Raw genomic sequence first — 22,059 nt, forward strand, 5'->3', positions numbered from 1 at the left:
ATAGGCCAAGAGATCTCAGGAAGACGGGTGCTCTCAAGGATATGACGGCTCATCCACAGTCAAGGAGGTAAACCTGGCTCCAGAAGGTTAGGACCCCCAACCTGTATTCATCATCAATGATCTTTACCCCAATGAGGAGAATACTCTAATATCTCTCCTATGAGAATATAAGGATTGTATGGCCTTGAAATACGTAGATATGAAAGGGATGCCTGCTGAAGTTGTGCAACAAACGATACCCATGCTTGATGATGCCAGGCCGGTATGTCAACATCCCTACCCTATGAATCCCAAATACGTGCTCATAGTGAGGGAGGAAATCCAAAAACTCATAGATGCAAGATTCATCTATGAGATTGAGCATACCGACTTGGTGTCACCCATCATGATAGTCCTGAAGAAGAACGGAAAGATTCAAGTATGCATGGACTTGAAAAAAGTTAACACCGCCATCAGGCATGACCACTACTGCTTGCCCTTCACGGAACATGTCCTGGAAAGGGTAGCAAAAAAGGAAGTCTATAGCTTCCTAGATGGATTCTCTAGATACAACCAAGTGTCCATCCCTCTGTAGGATCAACATAAAATAGCCTTCGCAAACCGAGTGGGGTGTGTATGCAACTAGAGTAATGATATTTGGATTGACCAATGTGTTTGCCACCTTCCAACGGTTGATGATCACTGTCTTCGAGGAGTACTTGAGGGAATTCATGGAAGTCTTCCCGGGTGACATATGCATGAGCTCGACATGGGATGATCATCTGAAATACCTGAGACTAGTCCAAGAAAAGTGTGGGTTGTACCGTATATCCCTAAACCCCCTAAAGTGCCAATTCTAGGTTAAACATGGTGTAATTCTCGGCCACATAGTGTCCCAAAATGGTATCTCCATGGACCACAACAAAATCAAACTCATCTTGGAACTACCACCCCCCACCAATGCCAAGGGAGTACAGCGATTACTGGCCACATGGGCTACTATAGAAGGTTCATCTTGTTCTACACGAACATAGCCCGCCCATTATATAAACTGTTAGTATTCTTTGAGTGGACCGAGGAATGCCAAAAATCCTTTAAAACCTTCAAACTAGCCCTAGCCACTGCACCAGTATTGAGAGCCTCGGATTGAAATCTAATATTCCACGTTCACATAGATGCCTCCAATTTTGCTATCGGGTGTGTGTTAGCCAACCAAGGGAGCATAACCTGGACTACCCGGTGTACTTTGCGAGTCGGCAACTAAATGAGGCCAAGGTTAACTACACAACAACAGAGAGGGAGGGTCTGACCATGGTCTATGCAGTCAAAAAGTTCAAGCTTTACTTGTTGGCCAACAAGTTCGTCTTCTTTGTGGACCAGCAAGCACTACTATACTTGGTCAACAAGCCATGCATGACAGGACACATTACCAGGTGGATGCTAATCCTCTTGGAGTTTGACTTCACAGTCACTGTACGTAAAGGGATGACCCATGTCCTAGCTGACCACCTCTTGAGGATCCCAAATGGTGAGACTCTGACGAGATTTGAAGATGACCTCCCGGAAGCTTCCCTCTTCCTCATTGACATCATCCCTAAATGGGCCGCCGAGATCGGTCATTACATGGCCAATGGCTTACCACTGGGCCAAGTTCTTAAGAAAGATATAGCCTGCAAACTCATCAAGGACACAGTGTTGTATCAGCTAATTGCAGGCCAACTATACCACATGGGCAAGGATGGCATCATGCGTAGATGCGTATGCGTGCACGAATACATTGAGGTGCTTGAAGCAGCTCGCCCTGGAATTGTGGGAGGGCATTTTGCCACTGATTTTATAGCACATAAGGTGCTCCAAGCTGGCCTTTGGTGGCCAACTCTCTTTGAAGACGTAGCCAAATTTATCAAGCGGTGTGACCCCTGCCAACGTGTGCAAATCCCACAAAAGGTGGACATGATGCCTTTAACCAAAATATTAACTAACCAGCCCTTTAAGAAATGGGGTATAGATTTCATTAGACCGATAAGCCCAGTTGCTATAAACATGATGAAGAGAGTGCTCATGACATGTATCTCAAGTCAATTAGGTTCCAAGATAGATTAGCTTGGACTCATAAAGAGAATCTTGAGATAGAGCAAAGTGCTTGATTGATATTACTTCAAATGAACCTCCCTTTTATAGGTGAGGGTACTTACATCCATTTGCTTGCTCACATGTGGGATATGTCCTCCATGCCATGTGGCATGCAATAGTACAAAAGTGGCTTTGAATATTGTTAAAATGTAATCTTTGATCATTTTATTTTGTACATAGGTAAAACCTCGAGGACATTTATAATGTGTGTGTATGATTGGTATATTTTAAACCTATGTCTCCTCCTTGGTAGAATATGAATTTACCATTGAAGTATATTTACTTTTGGAAGACCTATTACTATAATACACAAAGAAGTATAACTTTTAATTTAAAGCCCTAAATTAGAACCAAGAATATGACTAGATGTGTCTTGAAGAGAGGTTGCGAATCGCCAATCGCATGCAAATTAAAAAAGTGCGATTAGGGATCTTTCCCTAATGTAGAGGGAGGTGACACATCTGGATTTTGGAAGGTGACAAATAAAAAACGTGCGATTGAGGGTCTTCCCCTAACGTTGATGGAGTGGGCAGGTGACAGATATGGATTTTGGAAGGTGACAACAGCCATATATCACGTTCACAGGTGGAAATGGTGTTAACTAGAGTCTAGAGATGAGATTGCAAATTGGAATCATTGTTTAGGTGCATTCCCGCATCTTTGAAACAAGGAGTGCTATTTAGACAGGTTGCCATTTGAGATGCATTCCCACATCTATTCAAGCACTATGAATAGCAGCTTCAGGAGATTCGTTAACCTCGCACTTTGGGTGATGTTTGACACAATGTTCGAGCAAATAGTTATCATGTTATATTGTTAGAGTTTTAGGGGAACAATTATCACTAATTCTAGGCAATTGTAGCGGGTGAAAGGTCTCTCATGAACTCACATAATGTGGGAATGCACTCACATGAATATCTCCTTGGGCACCTTCCACTCCTTTGTTGATGTTCACACCCAAGGATGTGGATAGAGGGGTAAAATTCAGGCACGGTTCAGATGGGCCCAATGGCACCAAGATAACTGTAAGGCTTGCCAATAATCTGAGGACAGCTGGCTAGCAACGCTCACAGCGTCTGTCAGTGGCATCAACGTCAAGGCCCTGCTGAGCACCTTATGGACAGTTTTCAGGCAAATGCTTCTCGACTTGGCACACCTCGTGCACCGTCGGGCCGCTCTCTATAGCACCAATCAAACACTCTTTATCTGCACCATCAAGCTCGTTAAAGGCTTGGGCCAACGGAAGATGGATATGGGGTGTTCGATCAAAAACTTTTTAAAGTGGTAATCACCTGCTTGAATCGAATTTCACACTTGGCATGAGGTAAAGCCCCCTCCCCAACCATTTGAAGGCTGGAATCTCCCACCTAAAAAATGGCTTGTGGGCTCTGCCCGTCACCATTTTCCAAGCAGGAAATTCTACCTCCCCCACTTTCCCCATTCCTTCATCTCGGCGAGGCACGCGGATTTGCTGCGCAGAGAGCAGACCAACTCTAGGGAACCGTTGGTAGGGAGGACATGTGAATGGAGAGTCCAAGGGGCGAAAAGGAAGGCCAAGGGGTCCAGACCTGATGACACCAAGATAGTTACTGCAAGACCTGCCAATAACATGAGGCCGGTTGGCTAGCAACGTTGTCTCGGTAGCAACGTCGAGGCTTCCCCAAGGACACCGCATGGACACTTTTTGAAGAAAGGCTACGGGGTGGGCAACCTGTGCCGACCGAGTGCTCTATGCAGTTCCGACTAGGAGACTCTTCATGTGCATAGTCGAGCAGGGAAGCCACGAGGATGTGGAGCGGAGACGAGGCCAACACTCGGGGAACGGGTGTCAGGAAGGGAGAGGGGGGGCCAAGGGGTGGTCTCAAAGGGGGGCCTAATAAGTAAGGGTAGTGGAGGGTCGTCCAGTTGAAGGCCGTACTGTGTGTCCCATTACGGGCTCCTACTGCGATGGCCTCGAGCTTTTCTGTTAAGAAGAGCTTCCATGGCTTCCTTGAGCTCCATTGCATCTTCCCACAACTCCGTTTGCCCTTGCTTCCCCTGCCTCTCCTCTCCCTTCCTCCCTTTCCTTCCAGCATGATCGTCCAGCTTTCCCTCCCCTCGCCGCAGATATGAAGATGGGAGCCCCCAAACAGAAATGGACCTCCCAGGAGGAGGCCGCCCTTCGCGCTGGCGTCGACCGTTACGGCGCCGGAAAATGGAGAGCCATCCAGAAAGATGCCGAATTCGGTCCTTGCCTCGTCTCGCGATCAAACGTGGATTTGAAAGTACGTCGTTCGCTCTCCTTTTACGCTCCGCAATATGCTTTGATCAGAACGCGCTCAGTACAGCGCAGAAATTGCGCGCGATCACAGCTTTGAGCGAGTTTCAGCTGTTGTACTCGATGACTTTTGGTTAGTTTTCACATCACTCGGGTAGTTAAATCTCTCAAATCCTTAAGACAAGCAGAATCGGGACGACATTGCTGCACCAGACTCCGTAAAGGGTAAAAAAGTAATAAAAGAATCCTTTCATGTGCTTCAAGGCAAAAACACCAAATGCAATTGGGACTCAGTGGTGCTTTTTGGACAAATCAGTTAAACAGTCACGATGAGATTTTTTCTTGGGATAGTTTGGAGGAGATCTGATGGACTGTCATGTGGATTTCGAATTTCTGGCCCTGTACACTTACATAAAGATGGGAAGTGAACATGACGAATCTTTCTGCACGGGTTTTGCATAGCTCTCTCCCGTGGGAAAAGTTGTGCACTCTCCTTCCAGAGCTAGGCACCAACTCATTCGCTCTAGCGTTCAAAAGTTTCGTGGATCTCGCAGGATGGGGCGAACTGTGGTGTTTCCACGAAGCTGTATTCCGATCAAGCCCTAGTTCATGAGCCCTTTTGGACGCATGTCGTCTATTGTGAAATTTCACGTTAGCGGATCTTTGCTCATAGTACACGGAAAAAGCTATTTATTCTGGGCATCCTTCATATGGTTTCTAGCTCATTATGTCCTAACATGCTCGGGTTCCTCATAACACATTCATAATGTGGCAGTTGACTTACAGTTTTGTAATTTCATTTATGCGTTCTTTCCCAAAAAGTCATGTCTGGTCTATGTGGAACTTTATAGGAACAAATTTCCAATGACTTAATTCTATCAGCGTAGTTGTGTACCGATCCGTGGTGCACCAGTACGGCCAGCATAAGAGGTTCTTAATACTAGTTTATTTGAAAGTAGCTGACTATCTGTCATTAAAAAAGTTGACTTTTTTGCTGGAGTTCAGCGTGACCGACTCCTTGCAGGCACAAGTCGACACACTTCAAGCAGAATGGGCAGACAAATCCTATTTTCTAACTGAGTTACAGACTTGCTTGTCACGGGGATCCTCAGCCCATGGCATGCTGGACTGCCACGTAGGCCGCCCAGTCAGCACACAAGCAGCCATGTGGACTGTCACGCAGGCAGCCGCAGCCACATCAGCCGGCTGCCACATGGACTACAGCCAGCTCAGCAGCCCGTACAGCGTGCCACATCAGCAAGGTGTCACATCAGCGATGACGTCAGCAAGTCGGCTGCCACATCAGAAGCAGCAGCAGGTGGGTGAACAAGCAGCAGACTGGTCGGTCAGTTTGAGGCCCAAGGGGGTGTATAAAAGCAGCCCCTTTGGTCCTTCACTTCCCATCCACTCCCCAGGCCTTCAAGGCTTCCCCGCAGCAGCAGACCAGCAGGGTGCATCAGCCTCTCCAAGTATAGTGAGGATTCACCTCCTCTAGTTAGCTTAGTCTCTCTAGTTTGAGTTGAGGGTTTAAGCCCCTCCATACAGTTGTATTCAGCTCTTTGGGCATTCATACATTTCAGTTATATATTCCTCTTTGGAGGTTCTCTTCATTTCTTGCCCTCTCATTCTCTCTCTCACATCCACAGCATTACTTGTGTATTGAGTGCATTTTGCAGTTGTAGTTAGTATTGAGCAGGGGAGAGAGTGAGGATAGTCTATCTCCTGCTACATTGGTATCAGAGCTTCAGATTCTTTCTTGAGACAAAGGGTTTGTAGGGGCATCTAGTTTTGCATTTTGTCCCTAGCCCGGACTAGTGGTAGTACCGTACTCCATCAGCCGCTCCCTCCCTTACTGCGCCGGTCTTGAACCCGTTGAATGAACACCCCTACTCCAATAGATGAGCTTGGACCCATGGCTTGGGATTTTGACATCCAAGCCTTGGTACTGAGAATCTGGTCGGACTTCGAACTGGTGCCACCATTCTGCTCCCAAGAAGACGTCCACTGCTTGAGTAGTGCAACCCTGAGTGGCCGACTAGTGTTCCCGCATCTCTTGAAGCTGGGTCATGCAGGTGAAGAGAGTCTTGGACTGTTGTTGGTGCATCTGCAACATAGCTGGCAACATGGAAGTGTCTACAGGATTCTATGGTGGGGGTGATGGTGGTGGTTGAGGCACTGAACCCTCCCCCCCCCCCCCCCCCCCGTGTTGGACTGCTCACTAGTGCTCATGGTGTCCTTATAGGATCTTGTCTACACCATAAATGATGGGGGCTGTTCCTGACTAGCCTGAGCCTCTTGACTATTGGAAAGCAGGACACAGTTGTACAGTAGGATACATTATTACAGTAGGCAACATGGTTACAACAAGTCCAAGATGCCTCTCTCAAACCCAGTCTTCGTCCGTCCCTATCACCTATATGCACTGAGGAAACCCACATGGAGCATCATCCTGGAGCAGTAACCCACGTCACATATCCTTAGCAGAAGTTAGCACCAGATCCAAGCATATAGTACTTGCAGATGAGGATTCATGAGCTTAGCAACCATTTCAGGATTCATGAACCAAGTATTTACATAGGATTTACAAGCCAGGTATACAACAGCTAGTAACCTCCATCAGCACGACGGGAGGCCACTTTCATAGTTTGGTTTGAGTTTCAGTAGATGCTGGACCGCCATGTAGGCCGCCCAGTCAGCACACAAGCAGCCACTTGGACTGCCACACAGGCAGCCACAGCCATGTCAATTGGCTGTCATGTGGACTGCCATGCAGGCAGCAGCCAGCTCAGCAGCCCATACAGCATACCATGTCAACAAGGTGCCATGTTAGCGATGATGTCAACAAGTCGGCTGCCATGTCAACAGCAACAGGTCGGTGAACAAGCAGCAGACTGGTCAGTCGGCGGCAAGCTGCCTATTTGGTCAGTTTGAGGTCCAATGGGGCCTATTAAAGCAGCCCCCTTGGGCTTGCACTTCCCATCCACTCCACAGGCCTTCAAGCCTTTAAAGCAGTAGAGCCAGGCTTCCCCGCAGTAGACCAGCAGGGTGCCTCAGCCACTCTAGGGATCTAGTGAGGATTCACCTCCTCTAGTTAGCTTAATCTTTCCAGTTTGCAGTTGAGGGTTTGAGCTCCTCCATATAGTTGTATTCAGCCCTTTGGGCATTCATATATTTCAGTTATATATTCCTCTTTGGAGGGCCACTTCATTTCTCGCTCTCTGATTCTCACTCACATCCACAGCATTACTTGTGTACTGAGTGCATTTTGCAGTGGCAATTAGTATTGAGACTGAGGATAGTCTATCTCCCGCTACATTGCTTAAGCACACAGCTTCGAAATCTAGGCGAGCACCCTCAAAAATTGCCCCAATTTAATTACGGCAAAGACCCCAATGCTATAGCAGGCACCTCGCAAAGTCCACAATCTAGTCAAGAGCATGTGAAAACGCCAGCTCGAAGACCCACCTCGACTCGATCCAGCCAGAGCTCTATCGGCATGAGGAGGGACGGACGCAGGTTGACTCAACGCAAGTGGAGCTGTCTCCTTGCGATGAGGGACCCTCTCGGAAACCCCACCCATCTAGCTGTCACACTATATGGACATAGTGTATTGTCCTAGTTTCTTGAGGAGAGGGATCACGTCAGTGTCTTTGACCGATGTGGGTCCGATCCCCAGCCACATGAGTTTCTAAGGACCAAACAACCGCCACATCTGAGGAAGAACCCCTTACTTGGATACCAAGACTTCTACCCGAAAGAAGCTCGATGAACTCCGTGACCTGAGCTGAAAAGGGAGCTTAGCGAGGTGCTCCGATCCCTCTTAGAAGCGACCTTGACCAAGGCCACAGCAGCACATAACCTGAGCCTCTCCCTTGCTAGTGTTACCCTAAAAAATCTGGTTGCAATCAATCTAGAGTACTCCCTAAGGTTTGAACCACGAGGACAAAGTTGAACATAAGTCTGGGCAGATGTTAATTCCACGAAACCTGCATGTAACGTGATGATGGAAAAGGCGTATTTGGAAACCTGCATGTGGCATGATGATGAAAAGGCGCATGTGGTAATCCGGGTCTCAACTGCTTTGATCCGGACCCTGCAGTAGGAATCAATCGAGGAGAATTTCTTGAATCTGTGATGGGGAAACTGGTACCTGGAGTACGAATACAGAAGCACACGTCCGGTTGTGCAGAGGTTTTTGAGGGTTTTGGATGCTTGGATACACACACAGAGGGAGAGACATAGGCTATCATGCAACTTGATGCTTGTTTGTAATTCTCTGCATGCATAAATGGAATGCCAATTCACAACTTTGTAATACTCTTTTGTCTCAATTCTTGATGAGTTGCATCACAGGTTTCATCCATAGTTTAAAGGCTGTATGGATTTTGGCGATGGATGCACTCTCATGCTTGCTCATTCCCCAAGTAGCATAAAGTTTGGTTTGTGGCTTTCCCTTCCCCTTGTCTACTGATACACAATGTCTTGTGAATTGGAGGCCTGTTTGTAAGGTTAGCATACACATGAGAGAGAGCATGGTGCTGATGAATGAGGCCTTTGTAGAGGCTGCTTTGCAGCCTACAAAGGCTGAAAGCAGCCTCAACAACATAAAGGGTGGTAGGATCCACTTAATTACAGCATACACAGTAAATTGACAGATAAATATGCACCACAAAGCAAACCATAGGGGAGCTAGAGCGCTCCTACTCAGAAACACGACACGGATATGTTGGCGCCCCTTGCGGTATTTATTTAACATTCATTTGAAGCCAAGTGGCTGATTACAAAGGTCTCTGGGAAGCTGCACCACAGGCAAAACCAACGCCCGCAGACTCCCCGTCTAGCCCACCTTGTACTTTCCCTGCTCAACTTCAAACGGTGAACGGTATCCAATCACTAGACAATCCTGTATCCTCATCCAACCAAAGTATGCAACAGAGACCCCAATAGCATCCACTGTCTGAGCCATACCTGCAATCACACAACCAAGTGCCCAACCAGCCAAACACGGTTGAACAACTGCAAGACAAAGCCCTCAACAGCTAAACTCTCGTGCAATCAAACAACCAAGCACTTCCGAGCAGGTTGCCTCAATCTATAGCCTCCCTGGCCACTGCCCAACAGCATAAATGAACCCTTCTTCGCGAGGAAAGAAACCCAAATGCAATAACTAGCCAGCAACCAATCAGGGAACGGCAAAAGCAGGCAAAGACAAGCCTTCTTCTACCCGGAATCCATAGAAGAAAGGTCACCTGGGCTGGAAAACCCTAGATCCTGCGGAGATCAGCTGATTTTGCCTTGGCACAGCCCCAAGAGCAGCTTAGAAGCGAACACCCACTCCTGGAAAGTTACCAAAACCAGTTTCAACACCCAGAAAGCTCGAGAAAATCAGGTTGAAATCTCCTGCAGAGCCTGAAAGCCTGAAAAAGCAAGTTGCAGTTCACCCAAAGCAGCTTGGTCAAGTCCAGAATTCTTGGAATAGACATAGAACCAATCGTAGGCACCTGGAACAGCCTGGAAGAGCCCAAAAGCAAATCACAAACTGGAACAAACACCTTGGTAGAAATCACTACCTGCAACAAACTCCTAGATCAATTGCGATTTGCTCTGGCAGGCCTTGGATTACTTGGAACTGGCTCTGGGTAAAAACGAATTTCCCTAGTAGGCCCTGGATCACGTGAAACTGGCCCGTGGGTAAAATGAATTTCCCTGGCAGGCTCTGGATCTCCTGAAAGTGGCCCTTGGGTAAAAACGAATTTCCCTGGCAGGCTTTGGAACCTTTTGGTAAAAAGCGATTTGACTCTGGTAGGCTTTGGCAGCTCCAAACTGATGATCTGGCTCCTCTGGAACTGATTTGGCCATCTGAATCTAAAAGAAGGGGTAAAAACGAATTTCCCTGGCAGGCTTTGGAACCTTTTGGTAAAAAGCGATTTGACTCTGGCAGGCTTTGGCAGCTCCAAACTGATGATCTGGCTCCTTTGGAACTGATTTGGCCATCTGAATCTAAAAGAAGGGCTCCCTCCCTCCCTTTTAAAGCCCTAGGCTCCAAAAAGCAATGTTTTTTAATTGCACCACTCTTTTGGTTCCTAAAAGCAGTTTTTTAATTGCACCACTCTTTTGGTCCCCCTGTTGCACAATTTGGCCCTAGGAATTAATTGCCTAGTAACTGGGCGCACATTCACTATTTCCAAGGGCCCACTAGGAATTTTAATTCCCCAAGTCCTGTCCCATGGCCGGACCCTCGCGCCCCAGAGGCTCAAGGCAGTCATGCGCAAATTACGAGAGTCGCAAATCAAGAGTTCCATAATTTCACGTCCTCATTATAGACCCCTCTCTTGAAAGAAGGCAAACGTCCTCGATTGCCAAAAATTACCTGCAAAAGAAAACCAAGTGGAAACACACACAATGTTTGTTAGGCAAAAGACAAGCAAACATTCCACATACATGCATACATGCATTCACAAACAATATGCTCCCACGATGTCGGATCCACCTTGCGTATGGCCATCCCTAAGGACCCACTGCCAGTGGTACATCATGAGCATATATAAACACTTAATGCATGCACATAGATACTCAGACTGTACTTCCCAGGGATAGTTCATGCATGCTTTACCCACCTATGGCCATCTCTTCAGACCCACACTAGTGGTAGATCATGAACATCCGAAGTACTTGAGATATCAAATCCAAATCTGAGTGGACAGCCAACCATGCCGCCAACAGATCACCAACAATGCATATACGATTTGTAGAGGTGCAGATAACAAATACGTATAGCATTGCAAACTTAGCGACTAGTACACCCATTGTGACTAGTACACCACGTACATTGCGGTCAATGATGCAGGACATAGACCACTTTCAGGAATTGCGCATCCAGAACCAAGGTCTAGGGGAATCCATTCTCTTTTTGTCGAAACCACATGACAAAAAAGAGCATTCCCATCTTGTCGAATCCTCATGACAAGAATAACATGCATATTTTACCGAAACCTCATGGCAAAAATAGCATTCTTATTTTTGTCGAAGCCTCATGACAAAAATAGCAATCTCATTTTGTCGAAACCTCATGACAAAAGAGCATCCAAAAGTAGCAGGGAAAACACCATTTTGCAAACCATATACATCCTCCAGAATCGGATGCCAAAAAGAGTGGCAGACTTTGCCATACAAAATTCTTTTTACAAGTACTTGTATACCGCGCTATACAAAATGAGCTGTAAATAACCCGCTGTGGAATTAGGAACTCTTGCCCTTCAGAACATTCCATGGCTCATCTGTGTCACTAGTCGGCTCCTTCCTCTTACGGTTGGGACAATCTCTAGACCGATGTCGCTCCTCTTTGCAAATAAAACATTTGCCAGCTTCATATAAAGCGCGTGGTTCCTCTGGAGACAAACGATTACGTTCATCCTTTTGACGATTAGCTTTCTATCAGACTTATCCCCACGAGATCCATTCTTAGATTCCTGCTTCTGTCCACCTTTGAACCGAGGAGTCCTCCCCTGCATCAAAGCATATGCCGTGCTAGCATTCTCGATAAGCTGAGACATATTGGAGACTTGAGTCTTTGTGCAGTAGTCTCTCAACTCCCTAGGCAGCCCGCAAAAATATTTCTCAACCTGCTTAGTGAAAGGAACAATCCGGTAGGAGCTAACAGGCAACAAAGCCACCCAAAACTTGCCATTATGCTCCTCCAAATTACGGCAATTATTGGAATTCAGCTCATGCCAAGCAGTCATGATATCCACTTCAAAAGTTGTGGTAAGCCACGCAGTTGAAAACACCCGCTTGAAACCTACCCATGTGTTTGGTGCAGTGTTTTGCATAAGCACAGTGGTCCACCACTAAAGTGCATTCCCCTTTAGGAAACTTGCAGCCCGGCGTACTTTGGATGACTCTGTGAAATTCCCTCCTGTGTAGGCTGCATCGAATTGCTACAAAAAGGTCAAGGCCTTAAGTTTGTCCTGCACCCCACTGAATGTCTCAAATTTTACGGCTGCACCTGCCTCTTTAAAGTCCTTCAACTTCCCTTGAGGTGCCAAATTTTCATAAACAGGTGCCTAGGCAAAAGGGACAGCAGCACTCACTCTATCCCCCACACTACCAGCATTAGGAAAAGCTGTACTATTCAGACCAGCACCTGAATTTTGCATATTTCCCAAAACAAGGTTACCTGTTGCTGCATTAGGTATACCTGTTTGCATCCCTGGGGCTGCTCCAACATTTGCATACATCATGTTCTGTCCCATGGGCTGTAAACTAGGCTGAAACCCAACTGCTTGGCTAGTAGGCATACGCGAAAATTGGGCTTGTGGGCTGACCATAGCCGCAAACACTGAACCACCACCAAAATAACCTAGCTGCACCGGGTTTGCCAAAACTCCTTGCTGTCCAGAAACCATGGACTGAAAATTATCACCTTGAGTCGGCCCCGGAATTGCATTAGACTGCTGCTGACCGTAGGAAATTTGAGAGGGCTGATCCTGAAAGATGACATGTGGTCGCTTGCTAGCTTCAACATCCCTATCCCCATCATCAAGCTTCCTTTTCTTCGGCTGCACCTCTGAGTTAATCATTTTCTGGAAGCGAGGATCTTGTGTGAACTGTGTAAAAGCACTCATGAAACTCTGCATCTGTGCCTTGAATAGTTCCACATCCTCCTCATCCGTCCGATCATCCTGATGCTCTGTAACATGTCGGGTCTCCTCTCTTGCACCCTGGTCACCTCCAACAGACTAAGACATCTGCTCTTCCTCCGCAGTAAGGCTCACGAATCGCTCCCTGTGTGACATATTTACTGAATAGTATGCTGTCTTCTTCACCCAGTCTGCTGGACTTGCACCAAGCCAACCACAGGCTCCCCTCTTGAAGAAGTTAGGTGGATCCTGGAAATGGAACCACTGAAACCAGCCTCAACAACGTAACGGGTGGTAGGATCCACTTAATTACAGCATACATAGTAAATTGACAGATAAATATGCACCACAAAGCACATCATAGGGGAGCTAGAGCGTTCCTACTAAGAAACAAGGTACCGATTGCCCCCAAACGATGGTGCCCCTTGCGGTATTTATTTAACATTCATTTGAAGCCAAGCGGCTGGTCTTTGGGAAGCTGCACCACAGGCAAAACCAAAGCCCGCGGACTCCCCGTCCAGCCCACCCTGTAATTTCCCTGCTCAACTTCAAACGGTGAACGGCATCCAATCACTAGACAATCCTGTATCCTCATCCAACCAAAGTATGCAACAGAGACCCCAATAGCATCCACTATCTGAGCTACACCTACAATCGCACAACCAAGTGCCCAGCCAACCAAACACGGCTGAACAACTACAAGACAAAGCCCTCAACAACTAAACTCTGGTGCAATCAAACAACCAAGCACTTCCCAGCGGGTTGCCTCAATCTATAGCCTCCTTGGCCACTGCCCAGGAGCATAAATGAACCCTTCTTCGCGAGGAAAGAAACCCAAACACAATAACTACCCAACAACCAATCAGGGAAGGGCAAAAGCAGGAAAAGACAAGCCTTCTTCTACCCGGAATCCACAGAAGAAAGGTTACCTGGGCTGGAAAACCCTAGATCCTGCGGAGATCAGTTGATTCTTCCCTGGCACAGCCCCAAGAGCAGCTTAGAAGCGAACTCCACACCTGGAAAGTTACCAAAACCAGTCACAACACCCAGAAAGCTCCAGAAAATCAGGTTGAAATCTCCTGCAGAGCCTGAAAGCATGAAAAAGCAAGTCGCAGTTCACCCGGAGCAGCCTGGTCAAGTCCAGACTTTCTGGAACAGCCCTAGAATCAATCGTAGGCACTTGGAACAGCTTGGAAGAGCCCAAAAGCAAATCGCAAACTGGAACAAACACCCTGGCAGAAATCGCCACCTCCAACAGGCTCTTGGATCAATTGCGATTTGCTCTGGCAGGCCTTGGATCACCTGGAACTGGCCCTTGGGTAAAAACGAATTTTGGCAGGCCATGGATCACCTGAAATTGGCCCCTGGGTAAAAACGAAGTGCCCTAGCAGGCTTTGGATCACCTGAAACTGGCCTCTGGGTAAAAACGAATTTCCCTGGCAAGCTCTGGAACCTTTTGGTAAAAAGCGATTTGACTCTAGCAGCACCTGGCAGGCTTTGGCAGCTCCAAATTGATGATCTGGTTCCTTTGGAATTGATTTGGCCAACTGAATTTAAAAGAAGGGCTCCCCCCCCCCCCCTTTTAAAGCCCTAGGCTCCAAAAAGCAGTGTTTTTTAATTGCACCACTCTTTTGGCCCCCTTGTTGCACAATTTGGCCCTAGGAATTAATTGCCTAGTAACTGGGCGCACATTCACTATTTCCAAGGGCCCACTAGGAATTTTAATTCCCCAAGTCCCGACCCATGGCCGGACCCTTGCGCCCCAGAGGCTCAAGGCAGTCACGCGCAAATTACGAGAGTCGCAAATCAAGAGTCCCATAATTTCACGTCCTCGTGACAAAGGCTTCCCTGTCTTCATGTGATGCAGCAGACTGCCAGCTGGTCTTTAGCCTCAGCTTCAGCAGCAGCAACTGCCCCTCCAACAGCATCTACAGCCAACCAGTCTCTAGGTCCAGCCCTCATGAAGGATTCAAGCTTCTCTAAATCCTACAGCCAGCATAGCCACCTACAGCCAGCTGTAGACTCTTCAATCAGTCAAGATTGTTGGAATGTAGGATTCATTGTCCCACCTGTAAACCCCCAAATGAGGAGAGGACAAGGACATGATACCCCATGGAAGGGTAAGTAGAAGGCACACATAAGAGAGTTTGACAGCAGTAGGAGCAGCACGGTTGCCCCCTTTTGGTGTCTGATCTAGACAGCACAGTGCTGCTTTAGAGGCTAGTTTACTAGAGCCTAATCTTCACAGCAGAATCGACTCAGGATCACTCAGCACTCATGGTCTCACTCATAGACAATTTGTACATGTGTATACTTCCGAGACATACACAGATCTGAAAGTACACAACCAGTAGAGTTGCCAACATAATATGAATAGATAGCAGGATCCCTTCAAAAGTTACTGGGGTAGGGAGTGGAAGCACAGGTAGCCTCTCCATGTCAAGCTTTCGGCATGCATAGCAGTGTTGCAAACCATGATACAGATGCAGTTGTCCCAGGAAATGTGCTATAAAGCAAAAGAAGTGCGGATGCATCCACTACAAGGGAAACGCCAAGGAAAGACGGGGATCGAGCTCTATTCTTATCTTTGATTCAATCAGAGACAGCAAGAAAGTGGGACTGTTCGAGGGCTGGCCACGTCTTCTTTCCTAGGCAAGCAGGTATGACAGGAGGACCGATCCCTTAACCCTCTGTTTGAGAAATTGTTTTTCAGTTATTCACATAGAGGAAGACGTTTGCCCTTGCCTGTATGCATTTGTCAGGCAAAGCAGTTACCTGGTGGTATTAGTGGCGTATGGGAAATCTTCTTTGGACATCCGATTTAGATTTTGCCTCCAAAGTACGTGGGCTCAAGTGTCAAAGTCCAGTTCTTTGAGTCAACACAAGGACCCAGTGAGTCAGGCTGTGTTCCTGTTCTGACACTGCCTTCCACTGAGCCATCATCTCCAGATGCTTCAGTTAAAGATGTCCTCATGTGGTATGCCCAGTTCAGAGGATACAAACTCATAGTTCTCCTTGATGGTGGCAATTTGGAGGATTTGATGGACGACTCTCTGGCCACCAAGGTGAATCTTTCCGCTATGCAATTTGGGATAATTCTCCCATTGCACAGTGCATTTGGTACCACCGGACCCAAGCTGGTACCCGTTCAGTAGCCCCTGATGCAGAGCTCTGCAATAGTGGGGGGACACAGCAGTGGTCATTCATTGTCACCAGCCTAGGACCAGCAGATGTTATACCAGGTACACCATGGCTTGATGAATATAAAGCGCTGGTGAAATGGCATGATTGGACCATTACAGTAAGTGATTCAAGAGTTAAGTTCAGGGGCTCCTGAAATGGGTCCCATACTTTCTCGCTAGCAGCTAGTAATTGGTCTTTTCTGGACCTAGAATTTTCTTCTCTACGGGCAGCCTTCGATGGCAACCAAGTTGTCACACTACAAAAGATGGTGATTTTGTTGGGATATCTCAAGGTGTATGCCTCAGGCACACCTTATGTTTCTATGTGTGAGTGCTAGAGGCACAGTTAGGTGCCCACAAGCACAGTTAGGTGGTGGAAAAGCCACATAGGATGATTGAGTGAATCTAGGAGCAGATTGAGGAGATGATTGAGGAGCTTTGAGGTCATCAGTGATGTCAGTGACCTTGTATGAGGTGCCTACTTAAGGACCTCTTTCTTCTTCATTCTATAAGCAAGTATTCTGATTTTGTGTCAACTCTACTCTTTCCTTTCAAAATTCCAACATGGTATCAGAGCCATTTGATCCCCCTTGAGCCCATTTCTGCCACATCATCATCTTCCTCTTCTTCTTCTTCTTCACCATCTCTCCCTCTTCTCCAAAAATTTTGCTTGAGCTTGTTCTCCTTCAATCCTCAACCATTTCCCACACCCTTTCTGCTGTAGATCCCTCTTGTTAGGGCGAACTTCGGGCTGGAAGGAATTGACAAAATACCCGCGCTGCTGGTCGCCATTGTACGAAAGTCGTCAAAGTTCTCTGCTGCAAGTTCTCTGCGCCTGCTTCGACTTTCTCTAATTCCTTTCAGGGGGAGTTAGTCCATACCTAGAGCTACCTTGTGCTGAAATCTGAGCAGCAATGGCTGCATATTGAAGGAGAAAACAGAGAAAAACCAGTCGACTTTGTTCATGAAGGTGAAGGCGGCCTGACGCATATTTTCGCCTCTTCTTCCCAGAGGATCTACTGTGGTATACCAGCTCTCTTTTGCCTCAGAAAGCCCCCTTTCTTTTGCTTTGAAGAGTGTGCTATGAGCCCTCCAAGTTCAGCTCTCTAGTTTTGACAGTTTTTACATGCTTTTGAAAATGATGCTACATAAAATGCTACTCTAGCATTTCTGGTCTTTTGAAGTTTTTAATAACTTCACTACAAGTGTTGCTTCAGTTTTGTTTTGACTTGCTAGACCTGGTTGTGATTGGAAAGTGGTTATTTCATCCACTTCTATGAAGCATATAAAAAGTAGCATCATTGTTTGAAAACTAGTCACTACTATTTGCTACATTAAATGCTTATATTTTGAAGCATTTCAGTTGTTATTCTAAGCCCTGTAAGAGAGAAGACACTACCCAATACTTGGGTTAGAGCCTCTCATGGCTTGCTTATGCAAAATATGTGAAAAGCCAAAACATAAAGCAATGTCTTGTTATGCTACAAAGGATGAAAATGCCAAACCGACTTCCTTGTTGAAGATTGCCAAAACAATGGTTGCCAAAAAGGAAGCAAATACAGAGATCTACACTCTCATGGCACTTTTATTTGACTCCAAGTACAAGAAAAAGATGAAGGTCAGATATGCTTCTCTACACAACTATGGAGATGACAAGATAATTGTTCTCTTGAAGGTTATGACTTTCAGATCCACTTGTTCTATCATAGTACCATCTTATAAGGCACTAGACACTGCCCATGTGGTAAGACCTTGCCTTGACATGGATATTTTGCCTCCACAAGATGAGGCATCCCATGAAGATTATGCATTTTAAACTCATCTCTATGTATGCTCCAGATCACTCTTTTTATGTCAAGGTACTCAGCCTGGATAGTCCTCCAAAATGAATGAAAATAAACTATTGTGTGTTGTGTGTTTTGTAAACACCTCTGGTCACCTTATGATGTAGGCCATGTGTATGTTTGTTCCATGGTACCTCCTACAGACATTGTGTGCATGTACATGTAGGAGAGATAACCATTGGAAGGTCTGTTTGTATCCCTTTCTGTTTACCTTACACCCAAGGGAACCCTTGCTAGCATGAGAACCTAGCCATAGATTTATCCTTGACCACCATGAGATGGCATGAGAAACTATGAGACTAGATGTATCCTTGACATAGCCTGAGGCATCTCCTTGAGGGGGGGTTTGTTGGGATATCTCAAGGTGTATGCCTCAGGCACACCTTATGTTTCTATGTGTGAGTGCTAGAGGCACAGTTAGGTGCCCACAAGCACAGTTAGGTGGTGGAAAAGCCACATAGGATGATTGAGTGAATCTAGGAGCAGATTGAGGAGATGATTGAGGAGCTTTGAGGTCATCAGTGATGTCAGTGACCTTGTATGAGGTGCCTACTTAAGGACCTCTTTCTTCTTCATTCTATAAGCAAGTATTCTGATTTTGTGTCAACTCTACTCTTTCCTTTCAACATTCCAACAGATTTAAACTGCTAATAGCTTCCACGGGTGGTCGAGTATCAGCCATTCAAATCTCTGTAAGGGATGCTCTAGCTCATGGACATGGTGCTGAGCTGGCACAAAGAACTAGAGGCAGCCATTAGGGGCAAGGTAAGCAGATCGAAGCCATGTCGCAGGTTGCTACGTCATTACAACAACAGTTTCAGGCCCCATACAGCTATGTGGCAGCCCTCACAGCAGCAATGGCATGTACAGCCAGTAGATCTGGCTATTTGGGTCCAAAGAGAGCGCCTGCAGCCGGTCGGATCTGCCACAGACCAGGTTGGGTATGTAAAAAGCAGCCCAACCAGGTGGGCCAAGTCGGGCAGCAGCATTGGGTGGGTCAGACAAGGGTTGGCCCTGTTCCAGTCGGCCAGTCTTATACTAAGAGGGGATTTGCAGCCTATAAATCCCACCCTTTCTCATTCAGTGAAGCAGACCTCTAGCTAAGTCTTCAGCCTCAGCTTCAGTAGCAGCAAGACCCCCTCTTAAAGCCTCTACAGCCAATGAGGCTTGAGCTCCAGCCCTCGTGAAGGATCAGATCTTCTCCAAGTCCTACGGGTAGCACATAACCATCAACAGCCAGCTATAGCCTATTCCTGTTCATTGATGAATAGGCCATGTATGAGCAGCATCTTCATTTGGCGCCGTTGCATCTGCACACACGATGTTTAGAGCTGAAGATCTTGTCAGTGCTTGGTAGGCAGATCTGTAAGGTGGAGAGGCTCTGCTTGGGGGTTCGGAGGGCCTCCATGATGAAGACACAAGCCACAAATGCTTGGCAATATGAGTGGTGATGCAAAGAAGGTTATCGGGCTATGCATGAGAGGTCACCTTCTTCCTTTCTTGTTTATTTCTTGTTTCTTTCTCTTTTGTTTAATTTATGTATTTTAGTAAGCACTGGGTTTGTCCAAGAGACTATACAGATCTTTAGAAACCCAGTATAGCTGCTTGTGCTTGGGCAATGATGATGACATAAGTGTTGCTTTGCTTGCTAAGTATGTCTACCTTTTGTTTTTGGATCCTTCCTTTGCAAATCAGGCCTCTATGATTTCAAAGGGGGTTTGGAGGAGAGTAACAGTGTTCCTCTTTCGTATTCTCTTTTATTTTCTTTGTAGAATTTTGGTCTTTAGAACAACAGAAATCTGTATTTATACAATTGGATATATTCTAGTCTTACACAGGTATATATGCAAAGAAGGTTATCGGGCTATGTATGAGAGGTCTAGGCTGTCCACTGCCTATGTTGGATCTGGCTGCACCTCTCAAAGTAGTCTGCCCTCTCACAATCAATGGGTGCCACTTGGATGGATTTTCTGGATAACTTCTTTTGGTCATACAATCAAAGAAAACGTGTTGCAATAATGGAGCGAGCTATCTAAACCTATGTATGTTGATTTTTGTGTGTCACAAAAGCACTAGAGATTGTGTACGTTGTAATCATTCTTTCAAAATGTGTAGAGATTGCGTACGTGGTAATCATTTTTGCCAAAATGTGTAGTTTTACTTGGATGTAATAAGATGAATTGATCTTTGCAATCTGTTTTGTGAATTAGATGCTTCATGTCCAAAAATGCAAACTTAGGAAGGAGATTGTAAAATTGTTTCATGTTATATATGTTGTTTTGGTCCTTGATATTGGCGCACTAACAGAATTTAGCTCAAGACAAAGATTTGAATGCCATTCACACATTGGAATTGTCTTTTGAGGCTCCAGAGTTTTCTGAGTGTGAGAACAGTAAATTTATTATCTGAAAATTTAATTTAGGGAGCTGAATTGTGAACTTTTAACTTCATTCTAGTAAGGATTGCAATCACAGGGTATTTGGATTTAGATGTTGAATCTCATCCTAAGTTCTACTATATCATGATCATGGATCCGTTATACATGTTGTCACGTTTAGGCTAGCTGTATCGAATAGGTCTGGAAAGAAGCATGCAGTGTTTTGGTTTTGTGAAGGCCACAACAATGTATTATCCTAGGTACATTTTAGTATGAATCTTTTTCTTCTTGTGCTTTAGGGTGGAGTGAAATGTGAGGCAAGTCCTCTTGATTCTAATTTTTGAAGATCTTTCTCATGAGCAGGACAAGTGGCGAAACATGAGTGTGAGTGCAAATGGTTTGGGTTCAAGAGCATCCAAGGTGAAACAAATAGGATCAACACATATGCTGGGAATGTCAGGATCAGAGACAAAGGGTCTTTCTATGACTAGCACCACAAAAAAGGACAAAAAGCTACTAGGGCCAAGGTAATTGGAAATTTGCTGAAGATGTATTTCCTATATTTCATATTTTAATGTATCTTTAGATTATACACACACTTGCACATGCATGCCTATTTGTGAATGTGTGTGTGTGTGTGTGTGTGAGAGAGAGAGAGAGAGAGAGAGAGAGATGTATGTACATCGGCAGAAGACCTCACAGGCCTATGGGACAAGGATCGAGACGAGGAGAGCAGCAGGCATACCCAGGGAGCAGCGGTTATGTATTCTTTGCACACTAGGAGTGATTGAGACAGAGGAGCATTTCCTATGTATCTGCCCAGCCTATTATGAGATCAGGGGACGATACCATTGCCTCTACCAACTGAGGGCTTACTCCGAATCATCCTGGACCCCATAGTCACTTGTAGCTGCTCAAATATCCTCCACTCGGTCTTCGGTAAGTCACATCCGCAGAAGGGTGCTGCATACATGGCCGTCACGTGGGAGTTATATTGACGTCCATGGGAGACCTCACGGGCCTATGGGACAAAAAACAATATGTCAAAATGAATTACAACATCTAGATAGAACCAGAGAGTCAAGGAGTGCACATGGCATCTCATCTTGAGGTTATCATAGCACGCATGTAAAATCAGGTCCTATCATAAAATGGCCTTCGTTACATCAGTTTAAGACTGTGGGTCTTTGGGTTTAGATTTGAAGTCTCTAATTAATGCCAATGCATCTCGGTAGACTGTCCATTTTCCAGCTTTTCCGTGCATCCTTCACTTTAGTGAGTTCAATATTGCTTGTTTGAGCTGAGTTGGAGTCAGATCCTCAGATATCCATACCCTTGTACCCTTCAGCTTATTTGTCTATCTGAGAATCTTGACTCTTCCTACCCTCTCCTTGAAATACACTTGTGCGTGTGTACCTGTCTGAGTTATTTTCATCCCATTCAACGTGTGGTATCTCCTTCTTGAGACATGTGAGTTTTTCCACTTGTGTGTACCCCTCTTCATCATTGAGGCAGGTAATGCAATCCTCTAGCAGCCCTCTAATGAGCAGTATTTTCCTGTTATGTGCTATAGCTTCCTCTTTGACTTCTGCAGCTATGCTCTAAGTGAAGGAGTCCTTCATTTTCTATTTCCCTTGTTGGGAAGAGT

The 22,059-nt window shown here is 46.0% G+C and overlaps 1 protein-coding gene across 2 annotated transcripts in view; it reads left to right on the forward strand.

Moving 5' to 3' along the window:
- Window positions 1-4,000: 4,000 nt before the first annotated feature.
- LOC147901631 (telomere repeat-binding factor 1-like) overlaps window positions 4,001-22,059 on the forward strand; it is a 50,143-nt gene continuing 32,084 nt past the window's right edge. For both annotated transcript variants that reach the window (XM_087374927.1, XM_087374928.1), the window contains exons 1-2: window positions 4,001-4,376; window positions 20,775-20,938. In XM_087374927.1, the coding sequence (XP_087231053.1) occupies window positions 4,221-4,376; window positions 20,775-20,938 (320 nt within the window). In that variant the 5' untranslated portion in view covers window positions 4,001-4,220. The remainder of the gene's footprint in view (window positions 4,377-20,774; window positions 20,939-22,059) is intronic.

This window comes from Dipteris shenzhenensis, chromosome 5 (assembly GCF_047967505.1).
Source record: "Dipteris shenzhenensis isolate YYH24624 ecotype China chromosome 5, Dip_SZ_1.0, whole genome shotgun sequence".
In the NCBI taxonomy this organism is placed as follows: Eukaryota; Viridiplantae; Streptophyta; class Polypodiopsida; order Gleicheniales; family Dipteridaceae; genus Dipteris; species Dipteris shenzhenensis.